This window comes from Onthophagus taurus, chromosome 2 (assembly GCF_036711975.1).
Source record: "Onthophagus taurus isolate NC chromosome 2, IU_Otau_3.0, whole genome shotgun sequence".
In the NCBI taxonomy this organism is placed as follows: Eukaryota; Metazoa; Arthropoda; class Insecta; order Coleoptera; family Scarabaeidae; genus Onthophagus; species Onthophagus taurus.
Genome location: NC_091967.1, coordinates 29,738,109 through 29,763,079, shown reverse-complemented (window position 1 = coordinate 29,763,079; position 24,971 = coordinate 29,738,109). Strand labels below are relative to the sequence as shown.

General features: G+C 37.2%; 3 protein-coding genes across 3 annotated transcripts; all 3 read left to right on the top strand.

Annotated features, from left to right (window-relative positions):
* The first annotated feature begins 704 nt into the window (after positions 1–704).
* Positions 705–24,170, top strand: LOC139429114 (uncharacterized). The gene is made up of 2 exons (XM_071194610.1): positions 705–13,888; positions 20,113–24,170. Exon 1 carries the CDS (start codon positions 7,451–7,453, stop codon positions 11,144–11,146), a length of 3,696 nt encoding a protein of 1,231 aa, XP_071050711.1. The 5' UTR covers positions 705–7,450; the 3' UTR covers positions 11,147–13,888; positions 20,113–24,170.
* LOC139432731 (uncharacterized) lies at positions 11,942–12,646 on the top strand. The gene has a single exon (XM_071201496.1). The coding sequence runs from the start codon at positions 11,942–11,944 to the stop codon at positions 12,644–12,646; it is 705 nt and encodes a 234-aa protein (XP_071057597.1).
* On the top strand, positions 14,421–16,916 carry LOC139432730 (uncharacterized). The gene has a single exon (XM_071201495.1). The coding sequence runs from the start codon at positions 14,421–14,423 to the stop codon at positions 16,914–16,916; it is 2,496 nt and encodes an 831-aa protein (XP_071057596.1).
* Positions 24,171–24,971: the final 801 nt, after the last annotated feature.

The following is a 24,971-nucleotide window of genomic DNA, read 5'->3' as shown; positions in this document are numbered from 1 at the left end:
AAACCAATTTAATCTTTTCCACCATTTTCGTTACATGTTCATATGCTGTACCTTTAACTTCATATATATTAAATCTATTCATTTCTTGTTCAAAATCTTTGTCTTTGTAATTTATAGTTGCTCTTGATAAAGCGTCAGCCACAACATTTTCTTTTCCTTGAATATATACCAAGTGTATATTGTACCTTTGCAATATCATTAACATTAGTTGCAGTCTTTTAGGTGCTTTTAAAAGTGGCTTCTGAAAAATATTTATCAATGGCTTATGGTCTGTCCTCACTGTCACCTTAGGATTTCCTACTAGTAGCTGATCAAATCGTAAACAACCAAAAACCACAGATAGAAGTTCTTTCTCTATCATAGCATAGTTTTTTTCTGCTTTTGTAAGTGTTCTAGATGCGTATGCTACTACTTGATTTTCTTGAAATAAAACTACTCCTAATCCTGATGAACTTGAATCACATTCCATAACAATTGGTTCATTTGGGTTGTAATATTTTAACGTTTCAATATTTGCTACTTTCTTTTTAAGCTTTTCGAATTCTTCATCTTCATTTTTTCCCCAAATCCACTTTTGATTATTTTGTAATAGCTTTCGTAAATAAGCTGAACTTGTACTTAGATTTTTTATAAACCTGCTAAGATATGTAACCATTCCCAAAAACCTATAAAGATCTTCTTTATTTACTGGTTTAGGCATATTTTGAATTGCTTCAATCTTTTGGTCGTCAGTTCTTAATCCGGAATTACTTAAAACATAACCATAAAATTTTACCGAATTTTGACACAATTTCAATTTTGACTTATTTAATATACAGTTGTATTTTCTTAGTCTTTCGAACAATTTTCAAAGATTAGAATTATGATCAATTATTGCGTCTTTCATAGTATCTCCTGCTCCATAAATCCAAATATCATCGGCCATAACTTCTACACCTTTTAAATCATGTGTAATTATACATTTTCAGTTGAAATATTTCAGGACTTGTTGATAAATCAAATGGTAATTTTACCCATCTGTAACGACCGTAAGGTGTCCAAAAGCACGTTAATTTGCTACTTTTTGTATTAAGTTTAAGTTGCCAAAAGCCTTTTTTCGTATCAACTGTCGAAAATACCTTCGCCTTACCTAACTCAGGCAGTACTTCGTCTATTGTCGTGAATTGATAATGAGGTCTTTTGAGTGCTTTGTTCAATGGAATCGGATCGAGACAAACACGGAAGGTTTTTTGTTTCTTTACAACTAAAAGATTACTCACCCAGTCTGTGTTTTGTTCTTCTTTAACAATAATTCCATCTTTTTCTAGTTTATCCAATTCTTCTTTAACTTCTTTACGTAAACTTAGAGGAATTCTTCTTGCTGGTTGGATTGTTGGTTTTACCATCGGGTCTACTTCCAAATCAACTTCCCCAGGTAATTCTCCATAGCCTTCAAATAGATCATCATATTCCTTTACAATGTTTTCAGCATCCTTTATAAGATTCTGGTTATCTTCCTGTTTATGAATAATTACTTCATTGCAAAACTTAACCGGTCCCAAAACTTTACTAGCATTTGCAGATAATAACGGTCCGACAAGGTATTGTTGTTTCCCCTTTAACCGTTATTGGTCCTCCAAATCCTTTCAACTTGTAATTAGAATTTCGTAAACCTGGTTTTACATTTTTAAATTATCTTATTAAATATTCATATCCCATCAAACAAACATTTGATCCTGTATCAACATGCATGAAACTTGTTTCCAAATGTTGTCAAACTTCAAATTTAAATTTGCAGTCACGTTTCCACCAATTGCAGAATTGTCTTGAATTTTATAAACTGTAAAATCCTCTTCTTTTGCCTCTTCTTCCTCTTCTCCTTCAACTTCTTTAACTTGTTTATGTTTTCCTTTACCCTTTTCTGAATTTCTATCATTGAATTTGAATTTTTTGTTCTTTTGATAGCAACATATTTCAAAATGACCTTTACGTTTACAAATTTTACAAAAATGTTTTAATGCTGGACATACATCTTTCTTAAATGGATGTTGTTTACCACAAAATTTACATTTTCTGTCATTTTCCTGACTTCGTCTTTCAATCTTATTAACTTCATTTGTATTTAGACTCTTGAATCTGTCATTTGTGATTTCATTTATTTTACATGCTTTAATAACATCATCCAAAGTTAACTTCTCGGGATCATCTTTAAGAAACTTCTTTGTTAGTTCTTGATCTTTAATACCAAATGCAATACGATCTCTTAACATCACATCTTTAATTGTCGTAGGATCTATCTTACTAAAATCACAATTATCTATATATCGGGATAATCTAATTAAATAATTATCAAAACTTTCATTATCTAATTGATTGCAGTGAAAGAAATTGTATCTTTCATACATTGTGTTTCTTTTAAGCAAAATTTTTTCAGCCATTTTGTTGAAAACTGATTTTACGGTACCTTTATCCTGTTCCGTTAATCCAAAATTATTATATTTTACCTTAGCTGCATCTCCGATTACTGCTAGTAATATTCCAACTTTCTGACCTTCCTTATCTACCCATTTATCTATTCCTGTGGCTTTTTCGTAATTTTCCCAATTATTTTTAAATAATTCGAAATTTTCTGTAAGATTTCCGTCGATCTGTAATGGCTTAGGCCAAGGAACATTTGTATTTTCGTTTGTTGAATTTAAACTATTTATTTGGCTCTGCATATCTTGTAATTGTTTGTTTAAGAGAGTTATGTTTTCTATCTGAACTTTTAGAAATTCTTGCATCATGAGTATACAGTTTTCACTCACCTTCCTTATTTTTTTTTTAGGTTAGGATCCTGATGTTTCGTTTAATCTCACCAACTTCTTAAAACAAATTAAATATTTATCGTTTTTTTTTCTTTTAACTAACAATTATCTTTTAGTTAAATTGGTTAAACACAAACTGACACCATGTTTAATTTTGGGTTTTTATTTAGGAACAAAGAACAACATGTTCTTAACGATAACGTATTTTATTCTTTTTTTTTGTGTTACAACTTGTCTCTATCATTCTATTAATTCACCACTAGATGGCGTTACAAATATACTATTTATTATGACAAATAGCACTACGTATTGGTTTATTATCCACTGGAAAACCGTTAAAAATTTTATATTTCCTACTAATACCATATAGTTCCTCCTTAATGACCCAAGGTTCTTGTAGAAAAACTCTATGAATATTATTCCTAGAAGTATAATCCATTAAATTAAATGTAGAATTTTTGCCTCTTCCTAAATTAATCTGAACACAATTTATATTAATTATTTCATTATTCATAATCTATCTTCTTATTAAATTCTATAAAAAATTTCTTTAACGACAAACATTCCTTAGAAAAACAACTATGTTTTATATCTCCTGAAATCCTATTTCTAATACATGCAATACATTTTTTCTCTTTTGAAATGCATTTCCTAACATCGTGTTGTCCTCCACAATTTTTGCAAAATTGAACATCTTTGCAATTATCTGATTTATGGCCTTCTACTTTGCATCTATTCCAACCAATATTTAAACCATCTTTAATAATAATCCTCAATTTACCTGTAACTTCTACTACTACATGTTTACTACATTTATTTTCTTTACCTTTAAAAACTCTTTTAATTTTAATTTCCTTTTCTAAATCTTTTATATCCTTATAATTTTCTCTAATGATTTCATTCTGTTTAAATAAACAATCTAAAATATCATCCTCCTATACTATTTATAGAGGTAGATTTAATACATACAATTGGTCCACTTTTATTAATATCACAGCTTTTAATATTTTTAATACTTTTCTTTGTAACGGAAGCAAAACTACGACTAAAAGAATTGTCCACACGAATGGTGGCCTTACATGATTTTAATTCCTCAATTTCTTTTCTTAATACTGCAATTTCCATTTTAAATTCCTCAGATTGTTTTCTCACCTCTTTTAATTCTTCTACTTGTTTCCTCATATTTTCAATCTCCATTTTATGTTCATCAGATTGCTTCCTTACTACTCTCACAACACCATTCTGTGTAAAGGACACGGAGCGGCTCGTGCCGTTTACCAGGCGAGGTCGTGCACTCTGCTATCGCGCACGCTTAAAAACGAACAGCAGTCTATGGATGACTCTGAAAACAGGTAAAGCAATAAAACAACGGAGAATTATTTTGAAAACTTATACTGGAAACTAACTTTTAAATTTGTTACAAAAAAAATAGGGAACAATAACTAATGCATTTTTGGATTAAAAATGAACAATACTTTTCAAAACGATTTACTCAATTAACTGCGTGATAATCTTAAAATTACTTACAATCTACTCTAGCCATTCCCAACGTCCACGTTTCACACTCCGCTATAACTCCTTAAGACAATTTTATTTGTACTACAAAAACACAGAAACCGAAACAAAAAAATATAAATTGAAAACAAAACAATTACTTTTTCCAAAGTTTCTAACTTCACTCAACGCCCGTTCAAACCTCTCTCCTCTTTTTTTTTTCAGTCGACTCCGCGGCTCCAGTCTTTCCCTCCTGTCTCTCTATCCCGCCCAGCGCTCTTATCACGCCCACGCGATGGCTCCCACGGCCCAAGAACGCTGAGCCTTGTCTAGTCTACGCACGAAACAAAACTCAGCGATATCAAACCAACCAAATTTACCCTGTACCGTAGAGCCAACGCCATAGGTTTCTACACTCTCTGCTACTGGGCGGCAAGAAGAAAAACTCGAACCCTAGATTCGCGATAAACATCTAAAGCATCTAAAACATCTAAACATCTACAAATTCTACATAAAAATTCCTTACGTCTAACAGGTGGGATGCGGTTTGTTACATCCCTCCCACCTTATTGAAAGAAGGCTACCACTGTTAGCCTTATTTGTATGAAACCATTAATAACAAACCGCACCACACTTTGCTTAACCTACTACAGAACAAGATAATCTTAGTACAATAACGCGTGCCGATGGCTATAGACTGATGACCTCCACAATTCACCTTTAACTGTTTCCATGTACCAGTCAGATTTTTTTTTTTTTTTTGTTTATTACACATGAATTTACGGTCTGTTACAGCACTGATCGAATTTTTAGGTATCACCCCCGCACTTATCGTTAACCACCATCGCGTAATTACACTCACCCCAACTCAGGTCCACTGCTACAACTATCGGATCAGTGGCTAGAGCGCAGGACCGCCTTCATTGCGAGGATCCGGTCCCCATCCAGCTGGGGGCTGTAGGTAGCTTCGGGTATATTCGTGGACAGGAGGTGCTCTCGCTCGTCTCTGCCTCAGTTGTGGATTTTGTTGGAGAAGCTGGCATAGTTTGTGTGGTAGTCTCAGCTCTGCTTTGCTTGTTGAGCAGCCACATTGTTAGATTGTTCCAGAAACTCGCCAAAATAACGATTCCACATCCCATGGTCTTGTAGATAGCATAACCATTTAGTTGCACACTAGCCAAACCTTTTACTAGACGGAACAGAACCAGTAATCCTATGACCCCGCTAACGGCCATTCCAATTTCCGTGAACCATCCCCACACATATGATAGGGTACTCTTTGCGAATTTGCGCATCTCTTCCGCATCGAATATTTGACTCGCATCTATTCCTTGATTTTCTGTTTTCTTCCCTTGTAGTTTTCTGATAAGTATATTATTGATAGCTGACCTTTCCATATTCCCATGTAAAATTTCTTGGGCTTTCCTTACATCGTCCGGGTTGTAAATACCAGCAGCTCCCAAATTCATTACGGGGCTGAACTTCATTGGCGATTTATCGTAGGGCTGAAGCTCCTCTGGCGGTGATTGTGGCACAGGGTAAGGAGTTAATGCTATTCATGAGCCTTCAAACTGATATACAGGCGGAGTGATAGGGTTACAGTCAACCTGTTCTGCATACTCTTGTAGTGCATGAGTTAAAGGCGACATGAAGTACGAGTTGTTAGCTGCATCGACTACCAGTAGCTCATGGTAACAAGTATTACAAAAATTTGCTGTTTATGTAGGCGGTCAGATCAACATTTTCAGCGATATTTCCTCGTGTGGATTCTATGCTACCCATCTTGCTCACATTGTGAACAACGATCCTCGGATGTTCTGTTAACCAAGCTTCCCCGTAGCAAGTATAAGCTATTTTTACTAAAGTGAGTGCAAATACTCGATCTTGGTTTTCGACAACCACAAGCTTATCTTCTGTACCCCGTATTTCTACATAACTAGCTTTTCCTTCGTATAAAGTTATTAATTGAGCTCGACAGTCTTGTGTTGGGGTCGGTTCCCAAGCTACCTCTCCATATAATGCATCGATACAGTACCCACCCAAATATGAACAGGTCACTCCGCCTCGTAGCTTAATTATATCATCTTCTAAAGTGACCGCCGTTAAGTAGTCTTCTAAGAGTATTTTCACAGTACCCTGCACTACCACATTTTCCCAAGTTTCACCAGTTTCTGAATAGACTCCTCCAGCGCATTCGCCGTTCACATTTAGTTTCCCATGAAATACTTTTGGTATTGTTGTTGACGAGTTTGGCTCTAATTTACTTAACATGTGGGTACCCATCAAATTAATAATGCCATATTTGTGGGCTTTAAGACACTGGTCTGCTCCCAGGGAGTAAATATACGTTAACAACCCCTCCCGTACCTCGGAGGAATGGCTATGCATACCACAGTGCGTAATTTGTCTAGTTATTTCCACTAGACACCCGTACACTCTCTGACGATGAATATGTGCTCTCTGAATGACTTGTACATTAATAACCTGTTCCATATATGCCGAATCTATAATTGAACAATCGGCCACGTTCCTTAGGGATATTCTGGTAATATTTACTGTAGGGCCATCACAGTCATACGCAATAATAGCTAAACCCATACGCACATGGAATCCAATGAAAAACCACACAATGAGGTAAACTGTAACATACAAACAGTCTAAATTTCCCTTTCCCCCCCTTAACTTCTAACATGATACATTTAATTTAACAACTCTAATATCTCCGTTACTTGGAATATTATTGATAGCAATACATATGATTAATAAGCTAATTTTAGTTTTACCCTCGGAATTCCAAGTTTACAATACTGTTAAAAGTTTAAAAGTTAATTTGTATATCCATGACCGTATCCATCGCCGTATCCATGGCCGTTTTTTCGTGTTGTTTTTTTAACAATTATCAATTCGTAGCTTTTTCAACATATGTCAATGTTCTCTGTAAAAGTGAATTCTCAATACATTTTTCTATAAAAACAGTGTTAATCTCATCCTTCTTTTTCGTTAAAGTGTGTGCGTCTCGAATATAAAAAGCTAAGACAATATTCAGAACATTTAGACATTTTTTTGGTGCTTCGAGCCGGATCTTGCGATTTTCAGACAAATTTACAAGATTTTAAATTTGATTCGTCGGTTATGGTGTCAATATCTACGTAATATTTTAGTTAATTAAAATGACCGAGTCAAAAAATCCAGACGTTTTATTCGAACGGCAAAATGACTTATATGGACTCATTAACCGAACAATAGACAATCTAAAGAAACTCGCGATCGTGAAACGCACGCGCGCTGCCGTAAAGACCCGTCTTGAACGTCTAGACGTTAACTGGGAAGAGTTTAATGAAAATCATAAATTTTTATCTAAATATAAATTGGATTATACCGAAACAATATATTTTTCAGAAGATTTATTTTCTTTGTGCGAAGAATCTTATTTAAATACAAAAAGCGAAATGATTGAATTATTAGAGAGCAACGAAGAGTCACTTTCAATACCCGAAAACGTTCTCGTTACTGAAAAAGCTCAAACAGCACCATTTCGCACTCGTAATGTTCCGGTTATTAATCTTCCGAAATTCGACGGTGACTTCGCAAACTGGACTCAATTTCGTGATTTATTTAATTCAATGGTTTATCAAGATAACAATATTTCCAACGGCGAAAAGTTACAGTACTTAAAAATGTGCCTCATAAATGAACCTGCTCGTTTAATCAAAAATTTGTTAATTACAAACGATAACATGGCAAAAGCCTGGGAAATTTTGGTAGATCGGTACGAAAACCGCCGGTTGTTAATCAACACTCAGCTTGCAGTTTTATTTAGTTCTAAATCCGTGAAAAGTGAATCATCAGTCGAGCTTAAACGATTTTTAGGAGAGATTAAAGAAGCATTAGGTGCCTTGGAAGCATTAAATTGTTCTGTTGAACATTGGGACAATCTCCTAGTTTATTTATTTACAAGAAAGCTTGATTCAGAATCGATTAAAGAATGGGAAAAAGTTATTGGAGGTTATCTTGAACCCCCATCTTATGTAGAATTTGAAAAATTTCTTTTCAATCGCTTGAGAGCTCTTGAGTCAATTGAAAAATTCTCATTTATTAGAAAGCCTCTTCAAAGTTCAGTTCAGAAAGGTATTGTAAAATCTTATAATGCAACTCCCTATAATGCAAGTTGCGCAATGTGTAACGCAAATCATTACTTGTCGATGTGTCAGCAATACCTTTCAAAAACACCCATTCAACGATCAGATTTTATCAAATCAAAAAATCTGTGCTTCAATTGTCTCGGACCGCATTTGAGAAAAAATTGTCGAAATATTAAACGATGCAAACTATGTAATAAAAACCATCATACGAGCTTACATGATTCAAAGCCTTCGATCAATACCTCAACTCAAGTAAAAAATTCAGATCCTAACCAAATCGATCAAAACACGCCAAGTTGTTCTAACATGCAACGTTCTGCTTCAGCATCTATTCACCTGATCAACTCTCATCATATTAACACCCCAGTATTTTTAGCTACTGCGATGATTGGGATATTTTCCGAAACGGGCGAATCAGTAACTGTGAGAGCGTTGATAGATCATTGTTCAGAAGTCTGTTTTATATCAGAGTCTTTAGTTCAAAGGCTGAATTTACCTCGAAAAACAGCATCGATACCAATTTCCGGAGTTGGGTCTCAACGCACGATCATGTCTCACGGGTCCGTAAGAATAAATTTATTTTCTAAAATAAATAATCAAACAACATTTAATGATGAAGCGTTAATCTTGCCTAAATTAACTTCATACTTGCCAAAAAAACGTTCAATAAATCTAGACTTCAATCTTGATTCATTTAATTTGGCCGATCCTGAATACAGCTCAACGACTAAAATTGAATTAATTTTGGGAGTCAGTATTTACTCAAGAATCATTGAAATCGGTATTATTAAAAATATTGACGGTTCGTTGGTTGCCCAACAGACAAGTTTGGGTTGGTTTATTTCGGGAATTCTCTCAGACCAACAAGTAACAGATAATAGTCGTTACGGATTCAATTGTTCCATTGATCACGAGCTGCTCGAAGTCATGCAATCATTCTGGAAACAGGAAGAATATCAAACTCAATTACCTTATGCGTCATCAGAGGAGTACGAATGTGAAGAACATTTTAAAAATACTCATGATCGTGATATTTCCGGTAGATTTGTTGTTCGATTACCGTTTCGAAAGCCTCCGAAAGAGCTTGGAAATTCGCTTGACATAGCGCTTAAGTCATTCAATCGGTTAGAGTTACGATTCGCTAAAAATGAAAAATTAAAAACGGAATACAGCAAATTTATGAAAGAATACCTCGATCTCGACCATATGCGCCAAATTACTTCTTGCTTAGATCAACCACATTTTTATCTACCTCATCATGGAGTAATACGTGAATCTAGTACAACAACAAAACTCAGAGTTGTTTTCAATGGTTCTCAAAAATCGTCTTCGGGTTTGTCTTTGAATGATTGTTTAAATGTTGGACCGAAACTGCAGACGGAATTAGTTGATGTACTTTTACGCTGGAGGCGACATCCGATTGTGTTTGCCTGCGATCTGGAGAAAATGTATCGCCAGATTCGAGTACATCAGGATGATTGGCCCTTTCAGCAAATCCTATGGCGTGAAAAGCCGTCCGATGAATTAAAAACTTATCAACTCTGTACGGTGACTTATGGATTATCAAGTGCTCCGTATTTAGCATTGAAATGTATTAAACAATTAGCTGAAGAAAATCAAGAAAAGTTTCCTCAAGGGTTTGAAGTTCTTCGTTACAACACATATGTTGATGACATACTTTCAGGCGCTGAAACTGCTGAAGAAGCACATGAAATCATATATCAGCTAAATACAGTATTGAAAATGGGCGGATTTACAGCCAGAAAGTGGATATCGAACGAAACAGATGTATTGAATATCATACCTTCAAAATTACTTGCTGAAACCTCAACTTGTGAATTTAAGGAAAATCACGCTATTTACACATTGGGCTTGTTGTGGGTTAACCATAAAGACGAATTTTTATTTAAATGTAATTCTTTCCATAATGAAACCCACCAAGTAACAAAACGAAATGTTTTATCTTTCATTGCACGTTTGTATGACCCTCTTGGTTGGCTTTCCCCTTTGATCACATCGGCCAAAATATTGATGCAGGAATTATGGATACAACATCTTGACTGGGATGATATTCTTCCAATAGAACTGAAAATTCGTTGGAATAATTTAAGAAAAGAATTCAGTAAAATCAATACGATCCGCATACCGCGATGGATCGGAACGTCCAGTCGAGCAACCTCAATTGAACTTCACGGTTTCGCGGACGCGTCCATCATTGCTTACGGAGCAGTGTTATATCTTCGCGTTTCAATTCAAAATGAATTGCGCGTATCAATTTTAGTGTCAAAGTCTAAAGTATCACCTCTTAAACGCGTAACAATTCCGCGATTAGAATTATGCGCCGCGGTCTTACTCGTGCGATTGTTAAAAAGAGTGCAATCGGTCTTAAAACTTTTTGAACATTCAATTTACTTATGGACTGATTCAACAGTAGTGCTATCATGGATTCGCGGCCATCCTTCTCGATGGAAAGACTATGTAAGAAACCGGGTTACTGAAATACATGAGGTGTCGGGAGTACACTGGAACTACGTGCCAGGTGAGGACAATCCAGCGGACTTAGTTTCGCGATTGGTCACGATGATCAAACTTCAATCGAATTCGTCTTGGTGGTCCGGACCCTGTTGGCTCATGTATCCATCAACTCAGTGGCCAAAAGAATCTCCAAGTCCTCCTAGTCAAGTCGATCTTGAGCAACGTGTCACAATTCCAGTTTCCAACTAAGCCATTAGGAAGAGCCAGGGCTGGGATTTAAAAAATAAGTATTCTTCGTTAACAAGACTCCTGAGAGTGACTGCGTGGTGCGCAAGAGTGTTTGACAAAAATAATCTTCTTTCGAGTGTTTCAGGAGTTTTATCAGCAGATGAATTAAATCGAGTATTACTATTTTGGGTTAAAGAATGCCAAAATTTAGAGTTTGCTGAAGAACTTATTCTACTAAGATGGAAGCGGACCATCACTCGTACCAGTTCTCTCTATCGTTTGAACCCTTTCCTTGATGGGGATGGATTTTTGCGGATCACAAGCCGACTTCAGTTTTCTAATTTGGATTACGATGAAAAGCATCCTATTATCTTGCCGAAGTTTTCTACAATCACTACATTAATCATCGATTATTACCACAAAACCACATTGCATGGTGGTGTACAGCTCACGTTAGCTTCAATTAGACGTCGATTTTGGATCATTGGTGGTCGAGTTTCCGTTAAGTCACTGATTCATCGTTGTATGATTTGCTCTCGACAACGTGTGGTAACGAGCCAACAACTTATGGGCCAACTTCCCTCCCCACGATTTAACCAATCAAGACCTTTTCTTCATACTGGCGTTGATTATGCTGGACCGTTTTTTCTCCGAACTGTTTGAGGACGTAGCTATAAAACGTATAAAAGCTATTTAATCTTGTTTGTTTGTTTAAGTACCTCAGCAGTACATTTGGAATTGGCTACAGATTACTCAACAGACGGATTCATTGCTGCTTACAAGAGGTTCACAGGCCGAAGAGGTATTTCCGAATGCATGTATAGCGAAAGAGGTACAAACTTTGTCGGAGCAGACAAAGAACTACGATCAATGTTCAATGCAGCATCCAATCAGTTCAAGAAGCTCGCCAACCTTTTTAGTGATAACGGTACCAGATGGAAATTCAATCCGCCAGCGGCTTCCCACTTTGGTGGAAAATGGGAGGCCGGAGTGAAATCTGTAAAAGGTCATTTAAGAAAAGTTATTGGCAATACTCTACTTACTTATGAAGAATTTAGTACAGTACTAGTTCAAATAGAAGCGGTTCTTAATTCACGGCCCCTTTGTTCGTTATCTGATGATCCTAACAGCTATGAAATTCTTACACCAGGTCATTTTCTTATTGGTACTGCACTTAACGTCGTCCCCGAAGCATCTCTTTACGACGAGAAAACATCTCGCCTCTCTCGGTGGCAACACTTACGGAAAATCATCGATGACTTTTGGAAGAATTGGTCACGTTCTTATCTACAAAAAATGCAAATCCCCACCAAATGGTTCGAATCGAAAAATTTACCTCGAGAGGGACAGTTGGTTTTACTCCAGGATAAACGATATCCGCCTTCAAAATGGCTACTGACTAGAATCATCAAATTACACGCCGGTTCAGATGGCCTCGAACGTGTCGTTACAGTGAAGACTCCGACCACCACCCTTACACGACCACTCACGAAAATTTGTTTGCTGCCAGACATCGATTAAAACTCAATACCTACTCAATTCATGTTTAAATTTTCTTCAATTTCATTTTGTATTTAGGTCTAATTTGTATTTGTATTCTTTAGTTGCCTACGGCAAGGCGGGCGGTTAATGTTAAAAGTTTAAAAGTTAATTTGTATATCCATGACCGTATCCATCGCCGTATCCATGGCCGTATCCATGGCCGTTTTTTCGTGTTGTTTTTTGTCAACAATTATCAATTCGTATCTTTTTCAACATATGTCAATGTTCTCTGTAAAAGTGAATTCTCAATACATTTTTCTATAAAAACAGTGTTAATCTCATCCTTCTTTTTCGTTAAAGTGTGTGCGTCTTGAATATAAAAAGGTAAGACAATATTCAGAACATTTAGACAAATACTAACCACTACCTGTACCTAAGAGAATTTAAATACCTGTAAAGAAATGGGATTATTATGATTAATTTTCTCGCTTATTTTATTTATTTTTTCTTTTATATCTCTAATCCAAGTATCTGGATGGAGGTTTTATGATCCTTCTTTCTCGCCTCACCGCTAATGGTACATCTAGCGAATCGTCTATTATTTCATCTCGTATATCTAACGATTCATCCACCACTTCTTCTAACTCTCTAGTTACGTCATCTCCTTCCCACTCACTACTACTACTTTTCGTACTGGTACTGGGTTCATCATAGTGTTGTGAATCAAAATATTAAAAAAGAAACTAATTATAAAAAGTGGGCTACGACTACTGTATTTTTATAATAAAAAAATGATTAACGAAAAATATAAATAATATTGAAAAAGTCAATATAAGATTGTAATTAATAAAATTGTTAATAAACATTATCATATTGAAGAAGGCGTACAATTTTCTGATAATTAACGCCGACGAGAAAAAGAGTCTTAATAACTGGTGGCATATCGGTGGGATAGTCCGATCAGCACGAATTCCATAACAAGAGAAATTGTATCCTTGTTTCGATGTTGATTTGAAGAAAGCGAAGCTCAAGAAGCGGCAGCAACCGGAAGGAGAAGCAAAGATCACGGGATAACAGCGACCTAAAGGAGAAGCGAAGCTCACGTGACGACAGCAACCGGAAGGAGAAGCGAAGCTCAAAGGGCAACAACGACCGGAAAGGAAAGCGAAATTTGCAGAACAGCGACTGGACGGAGAAGCGGTGCTCACGGAGCAACAGCAACCGAAAGCAGAAACGTAGTTCAAATTAGAAAAGATAGAAATTCAACAGGAATTACAAATAGTAAGTAGCATTTGTTTTCACTTGAGATTTTGTGGTCTCATTGAAAGAGTTTTTATAACAAATAAACAACCAATTGCTATTATTTTGTAAGTTGGATCAGTTTAATCTAATTGTAAAGAAATTGTATTAATTTTACTATTAATTGAAATAAAAGGTTACGTTATTAGTCTATATCAAAAATAAAATGAGTTCTGAGGCTGAATTTAGTATTTTCACGGTGCATGAGTTAAAATATATTTCACAATTATTTGAATTACCTGAAAAGAAAAGAAAATTAGAAATAATTAAAGAAATAATAAATTCTAACTACACTGTAGATGAGGTTAAAATAGAAATAATGACTTGGATTGAAAATCCTAAAAAGGGTAGATTATAAAAGATTGAAATAGAAAAAAAAGAAAAAGAAGAAAAAGAGAGAATTGAAAGATTAGAGATTGCTAAGTTAGATACTGAAGTAAAACTTGCACAGTTTAGGGTGCAAGGTATTTCTGAGAATTCTAATTTTAGTAATTCTAATATCAATAGTTTTAATATGAATAAGTATTTACAACCATTTAAAGATAACGGTGATATGAGTTTATTCCTGATCAACTTTGAACGGGTTTGTATTCAATTAAACTGCGGGAAAGAAACATGGCCACTGAGATTGACCAGTGTATTGTCAACGGCCACAAATGAAGTTGTGGCTAGATTAAGCGAAGAAGATGCGAAGGATTATGATAAAGTTAGAGCCAGTTTATTAAAAAAATATCAGTTAACTTCTGAGGTCTTTAGGGCCAAATTTAGATATAGTAAAAAGAAATTTGATCAGAGTTATGCTGAATTTGCTTATCAAATGAAGAATAATTTTAAAGAACGGATTAAATGCGAAGGGATATGCAGTGATATAAATAAATTAATACAATTAATATGTTTAGAAAACTTTTACAGTTCAATACCATCTGAAATGAGATTTTGGGTTGAAGATCACAATAAAGCAAAATCAATTGAAGAAGCAGCGGAACAAGCAGATGTTTACATTTCGAAGAGGGGTCCTATTAATGATAGAAATGGATATAATAAATTTAAGCAGGAACATAAAACATCAACACAAAGGGAAAAGAATCAGAATAATCCTTCCAATATGGAAACAGAAAGCGAAAGGAAAGGAGATAAGAGAAGTTTTGATAAACGAAGACCATTTAAATGTTATGCTTGCGGAGGAATAGGTCATTTTAAAGGATCAAAAGAATGTCCTAATTTCAAAGAAAGCAAAGAAAATAAGCAAGTAGTAGCTAACTTAAATACTAAGAAAGAAGTTGAAGAATTATTTGCTCCATATACTTTAAAAGGGGAAATAAATGGTAAGGAAGTAAACATTTTGAGAGACAGTGCTGCGAGTTATGATGTAGTACATAAAAACATTGTCAAAACAGAACATTATTCTGGGAAATATGTACATGTTAGAGGAGTACTGAATGAAGAAAGTGTGGCTTTACCAGTGGCTGTAGTAAAATTAAATTTACCAGAAATAGGAGAACTTGAAACAGAAGCTGCAGTTACAAGTAATTTGCCAAACGGATACTCGTATCTATTCTCAAATAGAACGTGGGAAATGTTCAGTAATGTGGATAATGTACAAAATGTATTTGCATTAACCCGATCAAAATCAAAAAAATTAAAATTAGAACAACAAAGTATTCCAGTAGAACAAAATCAGAAAAATGAAAAGCATAAAGAATTAAGAGAACAGGAAAATAAAGTAAATGAAAAGGATAAGCAAAAGAAGGAAGAAAGTGTTTTAGAAGAAATGTTGATAATTCCTAAAGGAAAAACCGATTATGATGATATAACAAAGTTAAATCCTAATAAACTGAGGTTGTTGCAGGGAGGAGACCCTACGTTGAAAGAATACTATGATAAAGCAGAAATTAAAGAAGACAAAAATGGTGTTAAATTTAAGATCTTAAATGGAATATTGCACCGAAGATTTGTAGACAAATTAGGAAGACACTATGAACAAGTAGTGGTACCAACAAGTCTACGAGGGAAGATAATAGATATTGCGCATGATAATATGTGGATGGGCCATTTAGGATGTAAAAAGACGGTTGCAAGAATAAAACAAAATTATTGGTGGAGACAACTAAATAAAGATGTCAAGAATAAAATAAAATATTGTAACGTATGTATGCGTGTAGGGAAAAGCACAGACAAAGTAAAAGCGCCTATGTGCCTAGTTCCAATTATAACAGAACCGTACAAGAAAGTAAATGTAGATATTGTCGGACCTTTGACTAAAACGGAAAAGGGAAATAGGTACATACTTACCTTGATGTGCTGTGCAACTAAATTTCCGGATGCATTACCACTACAAGTAGCTCACTCAGAATCAGTGGTAAAAGGATTATTGAGCATATTTTCTAGAGTTGGTTTCCCTTCAGAGATACAGACAGATTTGGGGAGAGTGTTTGTTAGCAACCTAACTACGGAATTTTTGGAACAAAGTGGTATTAAAATAATCCACAGCTCTGCATACCATCCTCAGTCAAATGCAGTAGAGAGATTTCATGGAGTGTTTAAAAGAATACTCAGAGCTTTGAGTTACGAACATGGAAAAGAGTGGGACGAGTACATTGATCAAGCATTATTTGCCGTAAGAAGTGCGCCACATGCGGCACATGGTTTCAGTCCTGCGGAGTTATGTTATGGAAGGCAAATTAGATCTCCATTAAGGATGTTAAAAGCCTTATGGAATGGCAGAGATACTAATGAACCAGTAGTTAGTTACGTATTGAAATTACTTGAACGATTGAAAAACATGCAAGAAATTGTAGAAATTAGTATGAAAGAAGCACAGAATAAATCAAAGAAATATTATAATAAAAAAGCAAAGGAAATTATTTACAAAGAAGGGGATAAAGTGATGATATATCAGCCAGCTAGAACGAATAAATTACAAATGCAATGGGAAGGTCCAAAGAAAGTAGTAAGGAAAATATCAGATACCAATTACATATTAGAAGAACTAACTGGAAGAAGAAAATAAACCCTTATACATGTAAATTTATTGAAACCTTATTATGAAAAACCTGAAATAGTTGCGATGTACGTAACATCTTCGGGGGAAGAAGAAACAGAAATGAATATATATGAATTGGAAAAGAAAGAGGAAGCAACTTTACTGGCTACAGAAGTTTTACAACAATCAAAGGGAATTGGAGAATTTACAGAAGAGCAAAGAATGGATTTGGAGAATTTAATTGGAGAATTTCCTGGGTTATTTTCAAATCGCCCTGGTAGAACCAATTTGCTTCAACATAATATTGCTTTGAAAGAAGAAAGGATTATCAGAAGCAAACCGTATTCACAATCTCCGAGAGTACGAGAAATCATAGATGAAGAAATAGATAAAATGCTTAACTTAGGCGTAATTAAACCAAGTGACAGTCCATATTCGTCGCCGATGATTATAATAGAAATAGAAGGTAAAGAACCAAGACCAGTAATAGATTATCGAGCTTTAAATGCTATTTCCATACCTCAACAACACCCAATACCTAACATAGAAGCTTGTGTGGAACGGTGTAGTAACGCAAAATATTTAAGTCTTATAGATGTTGTACGAGCTTACTGGCAAATTGGAATGACTGAGCGTGCAAGTAAATATGCAGCTTTTATAACTCATCGAGGAGTATTTGAACCAGTAACTTTGCCATTCGGACTTCAATCCGCTCCATTTTCTTTTCAAAGATTAATGGATAAAATTTTGGAAGGTTATAACGAATTTGCCGAACCTTATTTAGATGATATAGCAATACATTCAATGACATGGAAAGATCATTTGAAACATTTGCGACTTGTGTTTACAGCTATGCATAAGGCAGGTCTTACAATAAAGGCAAAGAAATGTGAGTGGGGAAAAGCTCAAGTTGTTTATCTGGGACATAAAATAGGACAAGGTTATAGAACTCCATCTGAAGCAAAAGTAGCTGCAATAAAAGAATTTCGACGACCGGTAACAAAAAAAGATATTAGAATCTTTTTAGGGATAACTGGATATTATAACCATTACATACCAAATTATGCAGAAATTGTTAGTCCTTTAACAGACGCTTTACGAAAAGGAGCCAAAAACAAGGTTGAATGGGATGAACAGAAGGAAAACGCATTTAATAATTTAAAACAAGAATTAACTAGTAGTAAAGTGTTAAAAGCTCCCGATTATAAAAGAAAATTTATAGTACAAACTGATTGTTCAAAACAAGGAATGGGAGTTACTTTATCCCAACGTGATGACGACAATAAAGAATACCCTATACTGTACTTAAGCAAAAAGCTAACTGAGAGAGAACAAGCTTACAGTGCAAGTGAGTTAGAATGTGCTGCATTAGTTTGGGCAGTGAATAAATTAAAACCGTATCTATATTTAACTCATTTTATTATTGAAACAGATCATTGTCCTCTGACTTGGTTAAAACAAATGAGTAATAAAAACGCTAGACTATTAAGATGGGCGCTTACTTTACAAACGTTAGATTTTACGGTAGTTTATAAGCCTGGAAAAATGTGTGGCAACGTCGATTCGTTATCTCGTTATAATGTTGAGATGTAAGAGTTATTGTTTTGTGACTTAAATATTAGACAAATTTATCATGTTATTATTTGTCCAATGTTTTAATTAAGAGACCATAAAACCTTGAGTTGGGCAAATGCTTACTTGTGATGAGAATCAGCCTATTGGATGTCAGAAAAGTAGATTTCTACCATCAAAAGGCTGATTTCACCGGGGGCAAGTTGTTGTGAATCAAAATATTAAAAAAGAAACTAATTATAAAAAGTGGGCTACGACTACTGTATTTTTATAATAAAAAAATGATTAACGAAAAATATAAATAATATTGAAAAAGTCAATATAAGATTGTAATTAATAAAATTGTTAATAAACTTTATCATATTGAAGAAGTCGTACAATTTTCTGATAATTAACACCGGCGAGAAAAAGAGTCTTAATAATAGTTTAGGGTTTTCGGTTGCTTTGCTACCGCTGGACAAGGCGTATTAATCTGAGTTTCGTAGGAGGTTGCCAGCTCGGCACTATTTCCAGCAATCGCTTCAGGTGTTGGTAAATGAATTATGGGCATCCTTGACTCGTGACAAGGATCATCATCCCTACTTCTGCTTTGTACGATAGCATCCAGCGGCTTACGCTCTTCCCTAGCCTTAGATTTTGGTGATCAGGTAGGCACCTCCCCATGGTTGAGCTAGTTTTTTACTTAAGCCGGGTTTGATAGCTACCTCTTTCAACAATACCAAGTCACCTACATTAAAAGTTCGAGGTTTACTTTTCTTATTGTAATACTTATTCTGTCTCAAAGTTACGAGCTGCAAGTTTTCGTATACTAATATCGTAAACACTGTTCATTCGTGCTACTAACTCTGTCGCGTAATTTTCATCGTAATCGTAATGGCGATTTGTTGGTCGAAGGAAAGCGTCTATAGGCAATTCCATGTCTCGACCATACACACACACACACAACATACTCAACACAACATGCGGCATTAAGGCATAGCCCATTGCCGCTCCAATCTCTCTCTCATATACACAGCCCACTTAGCCTTCCCCCGAGGGGGAAGTTACCGTCCCTGCCACGTGGAGGCGGGGCCCCACGTACCAGCGAAACCACTGTCCAACCATCGCAGCCTAAACAAACAAGGACCAACGCAAGACAACATTAAGCATTTGTACTCACCCCGCCCAGACACACCACGAAAGGCGCACCATCGCGCCGACCGCCCCTCCCAGGGCATCAATCCCAAGCAGCGGCCACACTCCCTAGCGCGCGTCCCCCCCGGCGACCGAAGGGGCACCTAGCAGCCGGCCACGCCGACCCCACAGTACCCAATGGTCCACCCCCCGCCTCCCCACCCCCCCAGCGTTTATAGCCCGATGAAGGGAAAGGAGGCAGCAGGGGACGGCCTAGCGCACCGGCCAGCAACCCCAACAGGGTCCCCAGGCCAAAGGCAGCGTCGCACAGGCAGCACCGTCCCCAGGACTTCCGCCCCAGTGACCAGCGATCAGCCACCCGGTCCACCATTCTCCAATCCACTCCTAAATCAACATTCAGCACCTACCCACAAATATATTTACTTACATATTTACAATTTATACATTTAACTAATTGAATAATTAACTTTTTTTTTTTTCCTTTTCCTTCTTTTATTTATTTTTATCTCTGTTTCAGGTTCCAGGGCATCGTCCATCAGTGACGTCCCTCCCTAGACTGGAGGCTTCAATAGAAAGGCACCCCGGTATGCAGCCAGAGGACGCAGGTATCTATGTACTAAAACTTAAAATAATAACAGTTGTGTCATTTCAAGACGTCCAGTAACTGCGACTTCCGTCACTACAAAGCGCACTCCATTCTCCTAATGGCGAAGAGTGCATCTATATATTTTTTGTAGACATTAAACGTAAGTTTATTATACATAATTTTACTCCAATCTAGTTCTTCCCAAACACTCAATCCCAAATCACTCACACACTCATTCCTTAACCTTAAATACTTATCGCACTCACCCAACATATGCTCAACCGATTCTACGGCGCCACAAGAGCATTTGTTACAATCCTCCAAACCCAGTCTGTGAAGCGTCGCACGGATCGGACCATGGCCGGTCAAGGCGAATCCCAGATGTAGACCAAATCTCACCCAGTTGGGCCACCCACACCCAAAAAACGCGTCTATAGGCAATTCCATGTCTCGACCATACAGCAAGAAATGGGGAGTGTATCCCGTGCTACTATGCACGGTAGACCGATATGCTAGTAGCACGTACGGTAGCCATTCATCCCACGCGGCTGGATCTTTTGTAACATAGTGAGACATTGTATCCTTCATGACCCTATGGCTTCTTTCTATAAGTCCGTTACATTGAGGGTGGTAGGGCGTAGTTTGTATTTTGTAAAATAAACCTCTAAAATACGCAGCGAAACCCTAACGGCACTCACTTCAGCACATATTGCAACGCGTCGGTTCGTTAGAACGTACATATCGCATCTCGCCGGCGGAGACCGATCCTGACGGACCGACCTCCTATAGTTACCACGGAACCATGGTCTGTCGTTATGTCGTTCGGTTCGGGCGCTGTGAGCGCGCGCTGCATCGCCCGCTCGCACGCTACAGCGGTCGGGCCCCGTAAAATCCTTAACGGCGGATGTAACTTTTACGACGGGCGATATAAATAAATTTTTTTCCTACTTTTGATAAAACTATTAGCCGGATTGCATTAAATGTCGGTACTATTCAGTGGGATACCCGGTTAGCCGGATTGCATTAAAAGTCGGTACTATTCAGTGGGATACGCGGTTGGCCGGATTGCATTAAAAGTCGGTACTATTCAGTGGGAAATGAAAAAATTAAATTTCTAAAATTCTTTAACGTCGAACTGATACCCGGTTAGCCGGATTGCATTGAAAGTCGGTACTATTCAGTGGGAAATAGAAAAAATTAAATTTCTAAAATAGTTCAACTTCTCGATGGTACGAGTTCGTATGGGAACGGGAAACGGGTCCGGCGTCTCATCGCTTCGATTTGCCGTGATGTGAATTAAGTTGCAGCGCAGGTCGACAATGTGCCGCACAGTATGACACAGTTCCACGCATTGCTGTTCGGGTACGAACGTGCGGTGCATCGGTCGGCCCGGGTTATCGATGTGTATTACGTAGCAGTGTGCTGCTTCGACTTGTCGTGATGTGCAATGAGTTACACCGCGGGTCGAAAATGTGCCGCGCAGTTCCACGCAAGCCGCAATAAAGCATTAACTATAGGCAACGGCCATACCACATTGAACGTACCGGTTCTCGTCCCAGTTCGACTCGAGCCCTCGTACCGAGCGGATCGTTTTTTACCTCTCCTGAGTGCCGAGTGTATCTTAAGCGTTTTTTAATAAGTGCGCACGTGTCCTAACGTTGTGCCCGTCGTAACAATTGAAAGTTCTTCTTAGAACTCTGCAACGAGCGCGAACAATGAAACCCGGCTCAACGGTCGGGTCGGTCCGGGACGCAGGTACCCGTGCAGGTACCGGAGTGCTAACGAAAACGGTCGTTTTGTGACTTTTAAGTTTAAAAACTTTCGTGTTTAAAAATTAAAAAGTGTCGAATCTCGACAAAACGCGGCCCAAAATGGGCAAACACAAATTGGAACCTAACAAGAGGAATCCGACGCAACGGTGACCACCGAAAACACCGAAAATAGTGTAGAAATGGGGGAAGTATCCAGTGACGAACAAACAACTCCCAAAAAACCCAAATTCGACGTCAAAAACACAGTAAAAACAACCCAAAACCCCCAAAAATCAAATCCACTCCCATCAACATCGCAATCAAACACCGTAGCAACTATTCCCACCTCGAACCAGTACTCCCTTCTCCGCGAAGTCTTCGATACCCCAAGCTCCAACATCAATCCTCCCATCCAAAAACCCATTGCAACCAAAAAACCCACCTGCCCGCCGATCGCCATGCACATCGACGGCCCATCTAATCATAAAAAAATAACAGACGATCTCAACAAATGGATCGGAAGAGATCACTACACCCTCCGTTACACCCAAATCGGGTGCCTATATACACAAAAGATTCCAACAAACGTAAAACTGTTATAGAAAACCTAAAATCATCCAATACACCATTCCACACCCACACCCCTAAAGAAAACCGAGAGCAGGCATTTGTAATCGACGGCCTGCCCCACCGAATCGATCCCCAAGAAATCTGCGAAGACCTTCAAAACGAACACCAAATCACCGCCACCAAATGCTTCCGGATGAGGGGAACCAAATTCCCCTCATAATCCAATCCAAATATCCACCTTACCTCATTAAACTTATCCACAGCTACCTCACCAACCGAAAAATCCAAGTCAAATTAAACTCGACCCTTTCCCATCCCAAAGAAATACAATCCGGCGTCCCCCAAGGCGCAGTTATTTCCCCCCACCTGTTCAACGTCTTCACCTCAGACCTTCCCCACATCCCTCAAACCAAAATCGCCACTTATGCTGACGATACAGCAATCTATTCCCACTCCAGAGACCCCAAAATAGCCATGCCCAACCCAACCCACCTCAGATTCCTGGAAAAATATTACAACCTTTGGAAAATCACCGTCAATCCCCAAAAATCCGAATCCATAGTATTCACGAAAAACAACCATCCAACCAGAATTCCCCTTCCCTTAAAAATCTCCAACGCCAACATCCCCCTAAAAACCGAAATCAAATACCTAGGCATCACACTCGACCAAAGACTCACTTTCTTCAACCACATCCAAAAATCCATTGCCAAAGCATCCTCCACCATAAAAACTATATACCCTCTCATATCCAGAAGAAGTTCCCTATCTCTAAAAAACAAAACCCTACTCTACACCACCATCATCCGCCCCTCACTAACGTACGCCGCCCCCATTTGGTCTAACGCCGCTCCAACCAACCTTAAGAAACTCCAAACCTGCCAAAACAAAACCCTCCGCATTATTTCTAACTCCAATCGATACATAAACATCCATCACCTCCACGAAATCACAAAAACCAAACCAATCAAACAAGTCCTCTCCAAACTCAACCAGAAATTCTATAACAGCACCAAATACCACCTAAATCCAATCATCCAAAACATAACCAGCCATCCCACATAAGACACCAAATACCGATTTCCTCACGAAATAAACAATCTAAACCTCATGCCCGACATATAAACAAACACACACCCTTAAAACATACACCACATACAAAACCCCTCCAACACACACTCTCCCCCCCTTTCCCAACATCCCCAAAATGCCCCCAAAACCCTAACCTCAAACAGCCCAAACATTTTCAATTACCTGGGTTGAAAGATCCGTTTATGACGTCCGGCGAGTTGCTGAAAAGAATTAGAATGACTGGCTATCTGACCAATCGAAAACATCTTTTGTACGCGGCTCTTTCTTCAGTGACATGTACATATATTTATTATCCCCCACTACCCCCCCTGTAAATACCCGCGAAAATTAACTAAAGCTAACTTAAAATGCACATTGCCCCAGACAAGTTTATGACGATTTTTAACAAAATGAAATATTACATAGTTCTTAAGTGAAATTGTAAATATCTCTTGTAACAATTATAATTAATAAAGTTTTATTTGAATTTGAATTTGAATTTTGGTTCTCGTCCGATCACCGAAGTTAAGCAATGTCGGGCGCGGTTAGTACTTGGATGGGTGACCGCTTGGGAACACCGCGTGCCGTTGCCTTTTTGCGTTATTACTATTATTTCTTTCGATAATTTATAACATAAATATAATAGCAGTTTTTGCCGTTTCAATCGTAAATTTAAGGATAACTTTACTTACTTAAACCGTTTTCGCTTATTACCTTTCGATTCGACACCTTTGTTGTAAATTCGTTTGTTTTCCGTGCGATTGTTTATGTATTTTATTATTTTATATTGTTAGTTTTAGGCTGTTATGGACGGAGAGGGCAAAATAAAATATGTAGCGGTAAAATATTATTTAACATACTGTTTTTGTTTTTATATTTTATTACAAATCAAAATATATTTATTTTAATAAATACATGTTGTTCCCAAAATCCCAAAATATCACCAACAGTAATAATAATAATAATTCACTTTATTTCGCAACAAAGATCAATTACAGGACAATATTACAAGAAAATAGTAAATACATGCTATAAAAGAAATATAATTCACATAACAACTCCTACCGTATTATTGATTGTTAGTTAGTATATCGAGTAACAAGAGAACAAAATGCTAAACGGAGTCGTGGCGAAATTCAGAAACTATCGTAAGAATACGAATACTAAAGATACCAACCATAATCAACGGAAAGGTCACGAAGGAACGTAAGATGAAATCAACCATCATCGAAGAACGCAGAAAAGAAAGAATTTAAACGACAAAAAAAAAAAATTTTTTTTCCAAGTTCCTACTATTCAGTGGGAATGTAAAATCGGTTACCGCCCGGCGGTAATGTCCGAGCAAGAGCAGCCTAAAGGTGGAATTTCGTTGCGACGTCCAGCGTTCGCGGCCCGCCG

Bases quoted from the DNA above. Each gene is read 5' to 3' on its own strand.
- LOC139432731 (XM_071201496.1), top strand. From the start codon at position 11,942: ATGTATAGCGAAAGAGGTACAAACTTTGTCGGAGCAGACAAAGAACTA.
- LOC139432730 (XM_071201495.1), top strand. From the start codon at position 14,421: ATGAATAAGTATTTACAACCATTTAAAGATAACGGTGATATGAGTTTA.
- LOC139429114 (XM_071194610.1), top strand. From the start codon at position 7,451: ATGACCGAGTCAAAAAATCCAGACGTTTTATTCGAACGGCAAAATGAC.